This window comes from Camelus dromedarius, chromosome 12 (genome assembly GCF_036321535.1).
Source record: "Camelus dromedarius isolate mCamDro1 chromosome 12, mCamDro1.pat, whole genome shotgun sequence".
Classification (NCBI taxonomy): Eukaryota; Metazoa; Chordata; class Mammalia; order Artiodactyla; family Camelidae; genus Camelus; species Camelus dromedarius.
In genome coordinates this window covers 47691926-47704778 of record NC_087447.1, presented here as the reverse complement: position 1 = coordinate 47704778, position 12853 = coordinate 47691926, and the positions used below count along the sequence as shown (strand labels likewise).

Sequence of the window (12853 nt, the reverse complement as noted above, 5' to 3'; positions counted from 1 at the left end):
GAGAGCCCAAATGGACCTGGAAAAAGTAAGCCAAAAATAACTTGTAATTACCTGGGAGACTATTTAATAATGGATTTATAACCACTTTCAAGAGGAGCTTTAAACGTGTAACTGTCTTGAAATATTAGTAATTGGTATATGATGTATGAATCTAATAAATTGGAAAGACATTAAAAAAGTTAATTATTGCATATTTATCTCACCCCTTTAAAGTTGCATTTTTGTTATGTCTTATAATCTATATAACATATAAATAAAAATTATCTGGTTGTGATTTAAAACTATATATATGTATATATACACACACATACACATTTTTTTAACTGATGGATTGTGCAGTCAGAAAAGTTCAGGGGTCTCTACTCTACATTGTATTAGTACATTTTGAAAGGTCTCATGCTGATTAAAAAATTAAAGTATTTCAATTTTGTAACCCTCCTCTCCTTTTAAGTTTATCTGAATACTAGTTACCTTCCCTTCTTTGTTTGAAAGAGTGTTCATCTTTCTAACCAATCTTTCATCTGTTTCATCTTGACCCTAACTCTTGCCCGCTATGTTGACCTTATTTTTATAACTGTTATCCATTGTCTCTTGGTTTTCAGTCCCTCTTTTTAACACTGGCTACTTCTCTCTGCCTATGTTTTTCTTCCATTTTTAAATTAAAATCTCTCCTTTAACATACCACTTATCAACCTTCTGCCTTCCTTTTATATATATTTTTTCCATTTGAAGATCTATATTCATTGAGCTTTTTGAGAACTGAAACCACATGAGAATCAGCTCTGTTCTTTCCAGTGTCCAGTACAGTATGACATGGAGTAAATCTTTTCTAAATAATTATTTATTGAATGATGAACTTTTATCTCGTAAGTATAGCATAGTACTTGACGCGAAGGCATAGTCCTTGCTCTGTAGAAAGTTAGGCTCTGTTAGGGAACTAAGAGGAGTCTGGAGATGAAGTCTAAGCTAATGGATTGCTTCCCTTTAGTAAGCGAGTCTTGAACTAGACTTTGAGAGAAGGATAAGATTTGGAATAGAAGGGTATTACAACTTGAAAGTGATTGTAGCTAAAAACAAGCAGAGTTTCTGGAATTATTGTGGAGACTTAGGTAATATTGGAGAGAAGTAAAGAGGAATGCTTGGGATATACTGCGTTGATACCACTGATAGAAGGCTGTAAATACTGGCTAGGTAGGGGTCATTAGAGAATCCAGCCCCCCCCCCCATATATTTTTGTCCTGGAAAAAGAACACTGAAGTGGGAGTCATGTTGTGATTTATATTGTGCATTGGCCCTGTTACTTAGTGAGAGATCTTGACTAAGTACCTAGTCTTCATCTGAGAAGGTTCAACTAGGTAAATCTCGATGACGGATTCTCAGTCTTTTAGGATCAGTTATCAAAATTTCTTAGTATTGTATTTACTATTTTAGCTAGAAAACTATTTTTGCATGTAGCAGATGTGGAAAAAGCTCAACTTGCTGATTCTTTTTGTTAGAATAATCCCTGTTTTGGGCATGGCTATTTCATATAAAAATAACATAAATTAATTTTCCTACTCTTCAGTGTCAGGGACTGGAAGAAGAAGGATATAGTCTGAATATCCTAGAGAACTGCCCTCTTCTTTTCATAAAGTCATCCAGTGTTTTGAGAGTAAGCCGTGTGTGTAACAAGTTTGTTAGCTTTTGTAGAATTACAAGTAAATTTAGGACTTTTATATTCAGAACCTAAGATCTAATTGACAAAGTAAGACAGGTATACATAAAAAGTTACAAAGTGTATACTGTTACTAGGGTTTTATCCAATTCATATGATTAATTGCCATCAGCCTGCCATAATCAGTAAGGGCCCCAACTTTGTGGAAAAACATGAGAATTGAGATTGGAGTATCTAGAGAAGGTAGGAATATTGAGTGGATATAGAGAAGGGATATTTTTAAATCAATGGAAGCCTGCAATCAAAAATGCAAATGTGAAAAATAATTGTGAATGAACACAATATGCCTGGACTCTAACTTCTAATAGGGTAGAAATGCACACAGTAATTATGATTGCCATTTATCAGGCACTTCTGTATTCCAGGCATTGGTCTAATCATTAGGTTTAGGGTTCCATCATTATGCCCATTTTACAGAGAAAGCTAAAGCTCAGAGTGGTTAATAGTGCACTTAAGTGTCCTAATTTGTAAATGGTAGAGTGGGGCTTTGAACTCAGATTTGTTTGACTCCAAAGATCCTGTGTAACCTGGTATAATATTGTACTAGAATAAAGGCTGTGAAGCCTTCTTGCTTCTTTTGGCTTTTTCTGTTTCCTATACTTTCTTTATTGTTTCCTACCTTTGGCACATTTCAAAATTATGTTGGCTCTAACACTTTATTACTTTGGATTGTGTTATTTTGTGCCTTTCTAAATCTGCTCAATATTCAGCTCTGCTGGGAAGCCTGGAAATCAAAAGACCCATGTTTTATTACCAGTTCTGCTGCTGGTTCCCTTCAAGTACTGGCCAAGCTAGTCTGCTCTTAGTCATTAGTTTCTTCTTCTCCTTCTCCTTCCTCTTCTCCTTTCTCTTCTCCTTCTCCTTCCTCTTCTCCTTCTCCTTCCTCTTCTCCTTCTCATTCCTCTTCTCCTTCTCCTTCCTCTTCTCTTTCCTCTTCCTCTCCTCCTCTTCCTCCTCTTCCTCTCCTTCTCCCTCTTCCCCTTCCCCTCCCATCCCCCTCTCCCTCCCATCCCCCTTCCCCCTCTCCTCCTCCCCCTCCTTCTCCTTCTTCTTCTTTCTCCTTATTCTTCTTCTTTCTCCTCCTCCTTCCTCCTCCTTTCTCCTCCTTCCTCCTCCTTTCTCCTCCTTCCTCCTTTCTCCTTCCTCCTCCTTTCTCCTTCCTCCCCCTCCTCCTTTCTCCTTCCTCCTCCTTTCTCCTTCTCCTTCTTCTTCTTTTGTAAGTTTCTTCTTAAAAGTCAAAAGTTTGTTTCAATATTTTACCATTCTCATTTTAGTAGTAACAACATTAATAAGAACCTGAACATTTCAGCAGTGTTCAGTACTTAAAATAGCATCTGGCATGTGGTAGTGAATGCTCAGTAAAGATTTGTTTAATGAATGTAGGCATTGAGCACATAATGTATGGCAGGCATTGGCCCCAGTGCTTTGTAAGCACTGACTCATTTACTTATATCAGCATCAGTTTGAAGTAGGTACTTTTACTGCCTTTATTTTTGAGATAAGGAAATGGCAAGGCAAAGACAAGCTGTATAACTTGCCAAGATCCAGGAATTAAACTCAAGCTTGTGTGTCTGTTCTCTTAACCAATGTACTAATGAGTCTCATTACTGGTTGCACATCAGAATCACCTCTGAAGCTTGTTAAGCTATCAATATCTTAGCCCCACCTCTAGAGTCTCTGATTCAACATGTTGCATTTATTTTGTAGTACTTTAGCTGCCCTGTGGAGTGACCTATTTAAATTTTCTTAAAAAATTCTGGTGGCACTTTGCACCAGAGGATTTTCAGTTATCTTATTGATTGACAGATTGGCAGGCAGTCTTGGTTGTTTTGATTTTGTGTCCTTCTGTAGTTTACTCTCTTTTGCTATTCAGAGGTTCTGTGTCACAATTTACTTGATGTTCAGTGAATGAAATACTCTGAGTCTGAGTACTGCCTTTGCTGTGTATTAGTTCTGTGTATCCAAACTAACACTCTTTGGTGGGTTTCCCCCCTCCAGTTAAAAAGTAGCATATTTTGTATGACTGTGAGGTTAAATATGATGAACAAAGCTTACGATACAGAATCATTTGATAATGTTAGTTATTTCCAGAAATTTTATTTATCATGTAACCATTACACATAGAAATAATGGAAACTTATGAAACAATTTTAGTATTAATAACATGTATATGGCATTTTTCTGAGTTGCTTTTTTCCTTTAACGTTTTCTTTAACTTCAGCAATATATGGTATATAGGATCAAAAGAGTTCAAGCTTACTTTGGTTGACTTTGTCTTTACTGAGTTGCTAAATTTGCGGAGGCTTGGGATCTGTTCTAATGATATGGTTCCTAACGAGATATTTTCATGGTTGTGGGAACTTTGATCTTTATTTTATTATTACAAGCTCATCCTCTGATACTTGATTTTAACATTAGTAACAGTTTCTGGTGAGAAGTCATTTATGTTGTGCATTTAGCTGGAAATTGCTTCAATGGGGATGAGTTATGTTTGTATCCTTGCATGCTCCCAGAATTGAATTAGACTGTCTAGCTTCATGTTTTAAAGTAGGTATAATAATGCTTAGTCTTAAAAGAGTTTTTAAAAACTCAACTTTAACAAAACTGTATAAATGTAGTTAAAGAAAACTTTAGAAGGAAGAAAACAACTTTTTTTTTTTTTTTACAAAAAAGCTTTCTGGAATTTTGATTTGGACTGCAATGAATGTATAGATGAAATTGGGAACAACTGACATCTTAACAGTGTGAACTCTTCTATTCCTTTAACATGAAATACCTCTCCATTTATTTAGATCTTCTTCAATTTTTTCTATCAGTGTTTTAAACTTTTTCACATAGTTTTTACATGTTCTGTTAGATTTATACCTGAGTACTTCATTTTCCCACCTATTATAATTTTTTTTTAATTTCAAATTTTGATTGTTCATTACAGGTGCATAGGAGAACAATTGAGTTTTGTATGTTGACCTCATATCTTGCAGCCTTGCTAGTTAAACTCAATTCAATTATTAGTTGTAGAAGGATTTTTTTTTGTAGACTCTTTGGGGTTTTCTACATAACTAGTCATGCTTCTGTGAATAAAAGTAGTTTTATTTCTTCCTGTCCAATCTGTAAACCTTCTGTTTCTTTTTCTTGCCTTACTGTACTCGGTGGGACTACCAGTAGTGTCAAAAAATGACTGGTAAGAGAGGACATCCTTGCCTTATTCCCGATTTTAGGGGCAAAGCTTTCACTTTCCATTAGAAGTATGTTAACTGTAGGCTTTTTGTATATACCCTTTGTTCAGTTAAGGATTTTTTTTCTGCTTCTAGTTTCTTGAGAGTTTTTATCATGAATCTGTGTTAAATTTCACCTATTTTTTATTCTGTTTAGTCCTCAAATCAAATAGATCAATAAAAATTTCATTAGAACTTGGTTGTTCTTACATAATTAAATTTAAACAATATTAATCTTTATTTTTGATAAAAAGGCTAAAATATGTAAATATATGTTTAATATATAACATGGGATTAATGCCTCATTTCCTCATGAAATGAATAGAAAAGTAAAGGTAATTTATTATGTAATTTAAAATAATCTATTGATTAATTTTTTAATTTAACTTCAATTATGTACCACACAAAACAATGAGAAATATTTCATAACTTTTCTTAAGGGTGGGGGTGGATTCTCTATTAATTTAAGAATAGTAAAGACATTGTATAATTTATAATCATTGTATAATTTACATCAGTTTGAGAAGTATCCAATTTATGCAGTGAACTTGTTAATTTTAAAAAGTCATTTGCATACTGTTTGGAATTTCATGACGAAAAGGTATACTATATGAATAACATGGTTTCCTATCATTTTGAAGTCTCATCTGAGGTCAGATCCTTAGTGAAATCTAAATACTAGTTTTTCTGTATGTTGGGGAGAAGAAATGGATACAGAATAACCTGTGAGAGCCATGGAGCACACTCCTGCTCTGCTTTCTGTGGTAAATGGGCAGAAGGTTAAGCTATCAGTCCATTTCCCAATGTCTGCTGAACAGGGACTTTCTTTGTGTTGCTTTACTTGTTAGAGCAATATAGCAAGTGTTATTGAGAGGTGAAACAAAGCAGGTCTTACATCAGACACTGATGGCTTTTTATAAAGTTGAAATGGGATATTATTGGATGTTCCAAACAGTACATTTTTATGAAAACTACTGCTTCAGAGTAGACTGTATTGGAAATCAAATCATCATTATATATCAGTGATACTCAGGTAAATAGAAATGTGTGTGTGTGTGTGTGTGTGTGTAGTGCACCAGTTTTAGAAAGTAATAATGCACTGGGAAGTGATTTTTTTTTTTTAACAACGCACACAAAAATTACCAACCACAGGTTTATCTTCCTTAACTGCTTAGTTGGGGGTAGATTTTATTTTCTATACAAATAAATCTTTTATTCATAAAATACAGCTTTAAGCATAATGTAAAAGATAAACCAGTTAAGGATAGAATACTTTCAGAAGCATGAATGTTATTTAGGGCCTTTCTTAAAATGACCGTGGAGTATTTCTTGAGCATCCATGCAGATTAGATCTTGAACAGCTGCATGGAGCACCCAGAAGTCATGATTCTTTTCTCTGTGAACTAACTTGAATAAAGTCTTTCATCTAAAGATCTCACTGTTTGTCTATTTCATGAATCCCCCATCTCATCCCTGAAGGGCTCCATTCAGTTTAATACAGTTCAACATTGTGGTTTAGAGCTCTGGAAATTGTGGTTGTAACTTAGAATGCATAAAAGATAACAAGTTGAAGTGATTTCAAAAATTTTTAAAGAATTATATAAAATCTACTTTAAAATGATTTTGGGAGCAAAGATTTAGAATGATAACTAGGGGTTCTAATTCAAACTTAACAACTTAACTAGTTATGTGATCTTAAGTAAATTATGTACGTTCTAAGTGTCCAGTTTCTCTGTAGTTATAACAAGGCCTAACAGAATTAAGAAAGAAGCATGTTGAGATGCTTGTTCATTTGTTTTATTTAAATTTATAGTGTGATTCTGCCCTCTTAGTCCTTCTCATAATCTGAGGTTCATATTACATCCCATGTTCTGTATGAAGTGTTCTGCGACCACTTTAGCAGTGATTAAACTGAAAAAGTCACTATCATATTATTTGGAAGTAATTTGCAAAGAAAATATCAGATGATCTTTTCCTCCTCTGGGTACTTATATCACAATTTGCCACTTGTTTGGCAGTAACCTACGTGTTGCCTCTCATTTTATGTTGCATCCTTCTTATTCCTATCTACATATTATGAGCTCTTTGAATTCAGAGATCTTGACTTATTTGAAGCTTCACAAAAATTAATATGTAGTGCCTTCTAAGTATGGATTAAACTTTTTTTTCCATTGCTTTGGAGTATTCACACATACGTTCCCTTTCAATCATGGAGAAGGTAAAATTTGACTATAATTTTACTAAGGAACTTATTTATTATATTAAAACTACCCGATCATAATCTTAGCAATCTGGTACTTTTTTTTTTCCTTTGAGTGTACAAAAATTAGGAATCAGAGAAATTTTGATCTAAGCATTTGTAACTCAGAATATCAAAAACACAAAAGGAGTTTTGGTATTATACATTAGAAATGGAATAATATAGGTGACATTTATTCATGCAATCAGTGAACATAATTGATACCAACTAAATACTAGGCTCTTAGCTATAGCCTGGAGATGCAGTAATTAAAAAAAAAAAGACAAGATCCATACCTGATGGAGCTTATAGTCAGTAAATAGGCAAAATAAATTTAAACCATACTGTAATAATGTATAAGGATTCTGAATAAGTAGGGTGGTGGATGAGAGAGGAGTTTGTTGGAGGGTAAGCTTCTTTGTATACAGTGGTTAGAGAAAGCCTCTTAGAGAAAGATACAAAGTAAGACTTATAGGATAATAGAGTGCCAAGATTATGGTCTCTAAATACCATGGTCTCTAAATACGATTTCTCTCTGAAAGTAATCAGAATTCCTTGGAAAACTAGCTTACTGAAGATCTAGAATAAAAACTATAAAAGAAAAAAAAAGGAATTATTAAAGTCTACTGGAGTCATGATATGGGAGCCAACTTGGAGGGACTCTCACTGACCACAGATGTAGCATTTGGAACATCAAAAGAATCGTGACTGCAATAGATTGAAACACATCCATTATTCAAAATATGTGAGTTCATAATGTTACTTTGAAAATTCATTGTTGACTTTTGGACTAAAACCACACAATCAAGTATTTATCTTCCTTTTCCTCTAAGGACTGTACCTTAGGATTCCCAAATAGTTTAGATAGGATAGTTCTTTAAAAAAAAATTCAAGCTGATAAATGCAGAAAGAATGATTAACTATTCTGTTTTAATGAAATGAAACCAAACACCTAGGCAATGAAACTTTTCACATTTTTCTCTATATACTTTTGAATATTTCATGTTAGGAAATTTAAAAATCGATTTAAAGAAAGGGCAGTACGAAAAGCAGATAGGAATGGGAATGGTGGGAAGATATTTCATACAAATAGGGAACAGTATGAAAAAGGTACAGAAGTGAAAAAAGTCCTGTACATAGTCAGGGAAGACTTAATTGTATTCCCCAAAGTATAAGGTGTATTAGTGGAAACATTATGGTTATGCAGTTGTATGTGAGTTTTTAGAATGCACAGGACCTGAAAATAGTGAAATGAAACTATTGCCAAGTTGAAAAGGAAGTTGAGATTCCAAGGTGTTTCTCTATAGTTCTTGCTACCCTTTGGCTCATTGAAATAATGGTAAACAGAAGTATTCAATGATGGATTTAATTAAGCCAAATTGATTTGGCATTAGACCTTAGTAGAAAGGTACCATGTATACAGTGCCACATTGATTTTACTTGGGCAATCTCTGCTTAAAGTAGACAAACAATTAATGTGATTGTTCTTCATCTCAGCATTTTATTTGCTCTTTTTAAAGTTACATGTATAGAGACAACTATCCCAAAGTTAACATCTTCTGATCCATTACATAGGAACCTGTTATAGTGTCGGGACCACTTATGCTTCCTTCTAAAAGTAGTATGTTCTATATTGAGAGTGAGTAGTTTAACCTCTCTTGCCAGTGAAATAGCCTTTTCTGTTCAAATCCTGATACCCACTGTACCTATTATGGATAAATATTCTGTTTGTCCAGGTTCATGTTATGTGTATAACAAAAGTGAGTTTTTCTTTTGAAACTAATTTTTTCATTTTAAGCTACTTGTGCCACTGTATTACTTAAAAAGAAAAACATTTCAAATTTGCCTTAAAAATTACTAGTGTAGAATAGCATGAAAGTTTGTTCATTAATTTTACAAGCCAGTGTGTATCTTTCTGCTCCAAATTAAATGCGTTGTTGTCTTTCTTGCTGTATGAGTTTGGCTCCTGGGATTCAGAAATGCAATATATGCCGCAGCAGAGGAATGGTGGGAACTTGAAATGTCAAACTGAGTAATGAGATCTCTGTGGAGGTGCACAGCTGTGTTCTCTGTGATATAACAAAGGTAGTTTGTTTTCATGGCTGCTCACATAGTTCGATGAAGTAAAAAGCATTTCAATTTTTTCATCTTTATACTCACCTTTTTTCCTAAAAATGGAGACAAGAAAAGACTGACAGTAATGAAACAAGTTATAGTGCTCTACCATTCATAATTGGTTCTTTATCTCTGAATTAAATTTACATATGAAAAGGTTGGATTATCTAAGTAATGTATTTTAAGGAAAAAGCATCCTTTATGGCACAATACTTATTTTATAATTTGTATTATGTATTTTGTATACATATGTATGTGTATTTTTTTGAACAGGGTATCCAGAAGTTGGCTAGTCAGTATCTGAAGAGAGATTGGCCTGGAATAAAAGCTGATGATCGGAATGATTACAGGTAACTTAATAAGTAGTTCTTGCCCATTTTCTTTAAAACTGGTTTCACTCAGAGCCATGTCACATATAGATAATGTAGACTCTGGTTTTTTTAAAGAAAAATTGCTTCTTTATGGTTTCAGACATAATGTCAAATTATCAATGTTAATGTTCTACAACATATGTAATCTTTATAAAATAGATCATTTTCATGCATCTTTAGCCAAGATTATACTTTGTTTAATTAATTAATACACGCATAAGGAATTTCAAGAAGGTAGATGACAATGAACACAAATTATTTCCTCAGTGACCTATAGATAAAACACATTATTACAACAATACACCAACAAGAGTATAATGGTCTACCATGATCATTGATTCTTTACATCTGAAACAAATTCTAAATTTCAAAAGATAGGATTCTGTGGGCCTCAACTTTTATAATACTTTCTTTTGTAACTTAGAAAAAAATCTGAGGATTTTTTTTCAGTCCTATCTTACTCTGTTCAGGCTGCTATAACAAAATACCACAGACTGGGTGGCTTATAAATAAGAGAAATTTATGTCTCACAGTTCTTGAGGCTGGAAGTCCGAGACCAAGATATTAGCATGGTGAGTCTTCTGAGTTTGTCTTCTGAGATGCAGACTTTTCAACTTTTGGCTGTGCCCTCACGTGGTAGAAGGGATTTGGAAGTTCTCTGGGGTCTGCTTTATAAGGGCACTATTCTGCCTTCACCAGCCCCAAAGCCTTACCTCCCTATTACCATCACCTTTGGGGAGTTAGGATTTCCGCATATGAATTTGGGAGGAACACAAACATTCAGACCATTGCAAGTCATTTTTATGTAAATGTTTCTCAAAGTTCTCTCAGCTCTCTAGTGACTGACTGTTTTAAGTAATCTTATCTGCATTTCTGTCTTTAAATATTGCCTATAAACTAGTAATGATCTATGTTTTTATTAATTCCTCAGCTTGGGAATGAAAAAGTTAGCTGCCTCTAACTTTGACTCCTTCCCAGATCTCACCTTCTCTCAGGAATATTAAGTAGCTGCTTCTCTGCCTGTGCTCTCTCCCTTTTACAATACCACCAACCATCTGTATGTCTTTGTAAAATAGGCCTACTGTCACCCTTATACTTGAAAATCTCCTATTGTTTCTCCTTGTCAAGAGAATGAAATTAAAAAATTTTTTTTTAAATGATATCCAAAGCCAAGAAGAATCCTGACCCCAAATTACCTTTCTCTCCTCATCTCTGGCTATTTCTCCTTTGAAATTTTGTGCTTGGTTTCCCAACCCTTGGCACCTTAAGCAACATTATACTTTCTGCTTGTTTATCAGTCACTATATAAATTAATCTTAGATTATGAATTTAACTTAATCCCACTTTCTAGAGTCTTTTTGAGTTGTGGTTCTATATTCCAGACCTAGGGAAGATCTGTGGTTTTGTTTGTTAATTTTTTTTTTTACCTAAAAAATTATTTTAGGTTCATGTGCAGTTTTTAGAATTAGTACAAAGAGCAATCTTATATTCTTCACCCAGTTCCCCCAGTGGTAATATCTTACATAACTATAGTACAGTATCACAACCAGTAAATTGTTATTGATACAATTGACCAATTTAATTCAGAACTCACTCGTTTTACATGTATTACTTATGTGTATGTAGGTGTATGCATACTAAGTTCTATGATGTTTTATTGCATGTGTAGATTTGTGTGACCATCACCACAGTCAGAATAAATTTATTGGTTTGTTTTCTTTTTTTAAAATTTATTTTTATTGAAGTGTAGTTGATTTACAATATTCTGTTAGTTTTCAGCGTATAACAGAGTGATTCAGTTACGCAGATACTAATCCTTTTTCAGATTCTTTTCCGTTATAGGTTATTACAAGATATTGAATATAGCTCTCCTATGCAGTAGGTCATTGTTGTTTATTTATTTTATATATGCTAGTGTTTATATGTTAATCCCAAACTCCTGATTTATCCCTCCCCCTCACCCCTTTCCCCTTTGGTAACCATAATTTGTTTTCTATGTCTGAGAGTCTATTTGTGGCTTGTAAATAAGTTCATTTGTCTCACATTTTTTTTAGATTCCACATGTAAGTGATATCTTATGGTATTTGTCTTTCTCTGTTTGACTTAACTTCACTTAATATAATAATATCTAGGTCTATCCATGTTGCTACTAATGGCATTATTTCATTCTTTTTTATGGCTGAGTAGTATTCCATTGTGTGTATATTTATCACATCTTTCTTATCCATTCATCTGTTGATGGGCATTGAGCTTGTTTCCATGTCTTGGCTATTGTAATTAGTGCTGCTATGAACCTTGTGGTACATGTATCTTTCTGAGTTAAGACTTTTCTCTGAATATATGCCCAGGAGTGGGATTACTGGATCATATGGTAACTCTATTTTTAGTTTTTTAAGGAACCTCTGTACTGTTCTCCATAGTGGCTGCACCAGTTTATATTCCCACCAACAGTTATAGGAGAGTTCCTTTTTCTCCACACCCTCTCCAGCATTTATTATTTGTAGACTTATTAATGATGGCCATTCTGACTGGTGTGAGGTGATACCTCATTGTAGTTTTGATTTGCATTTCTCTAATAATTAGTGATACTGAGCATCTTTTTAGTGTGCCTGTTGGCCATCTGTATGTCTTCTTTGGAGTAATGTCTGTTCAAGTCTAACACCCATTTTTGATTGGGTTGTTTTTTGTTGTTGTTGTTGATACTGGGCTGTGTGAGCTGTTTGTATATTTTCAGATTAATCCTGTGTCAGTCTCATCATTTGCAAATATTTTTTTTCCCATTCTGTAGATTGTCTTTTCATTTTGTTTGTGGTTTCCTTTGCTGTGCAAAAGCTTTTAAATTTAATTAGGTCCTATTTGCTTATTTTTGCTTTCATTTCCATTACTCTAGGAGACAAATCAAAAAAGAGATTGCTGCAGGCTATGTCAAAGCGTGTTTTGCCTATGTTTTCCTCTAGGAATTTTAGAGTATCAGATCTTCATTTAGGTCTTTAATCCATTTTGAGTTTATTTTTGTATGTGGTGTTAGAGAATGTTCTAATTTCACTCTTTGAAATGTAGCTGTCCAGTTTTCCCAGCACACTTATTGAAGAGATTGTCTTTTCTCCATTGTATATTCTTTCCTCCTTTGTCATAAATTGACCATAAGTACTTTAGTCTATTTCTGGGCTTTCTCTCCTGTTCCATAGATCTGTATATC

The 12853-nt window shown here is 33.9% G+C and overlaps 1 protein-coding gene across 2 annotated transcripts in view; it reads left to right on the top strand.

Moving 5' to 3' along the window:
- The window catches only part of FCHSD2 (FCH and double SH3 domains 2), a 194331-nt gene that overhangs the window by 54370 nt on the left and 127108 nt on the right, over positions 1-12853 (top strand). For both annotated transcript variants that reach the window (XM_010989217.3, XM_064492675.1), the window contains one exon: positions 9557-9633. In XM_010989217.3, the coding sequence (XP_010987519.1) occupies positions 9557-9633 (77 nt within the window). The remainder of the gene's footprint in view (positions 1-9556; positions 9634-12853) is intronic.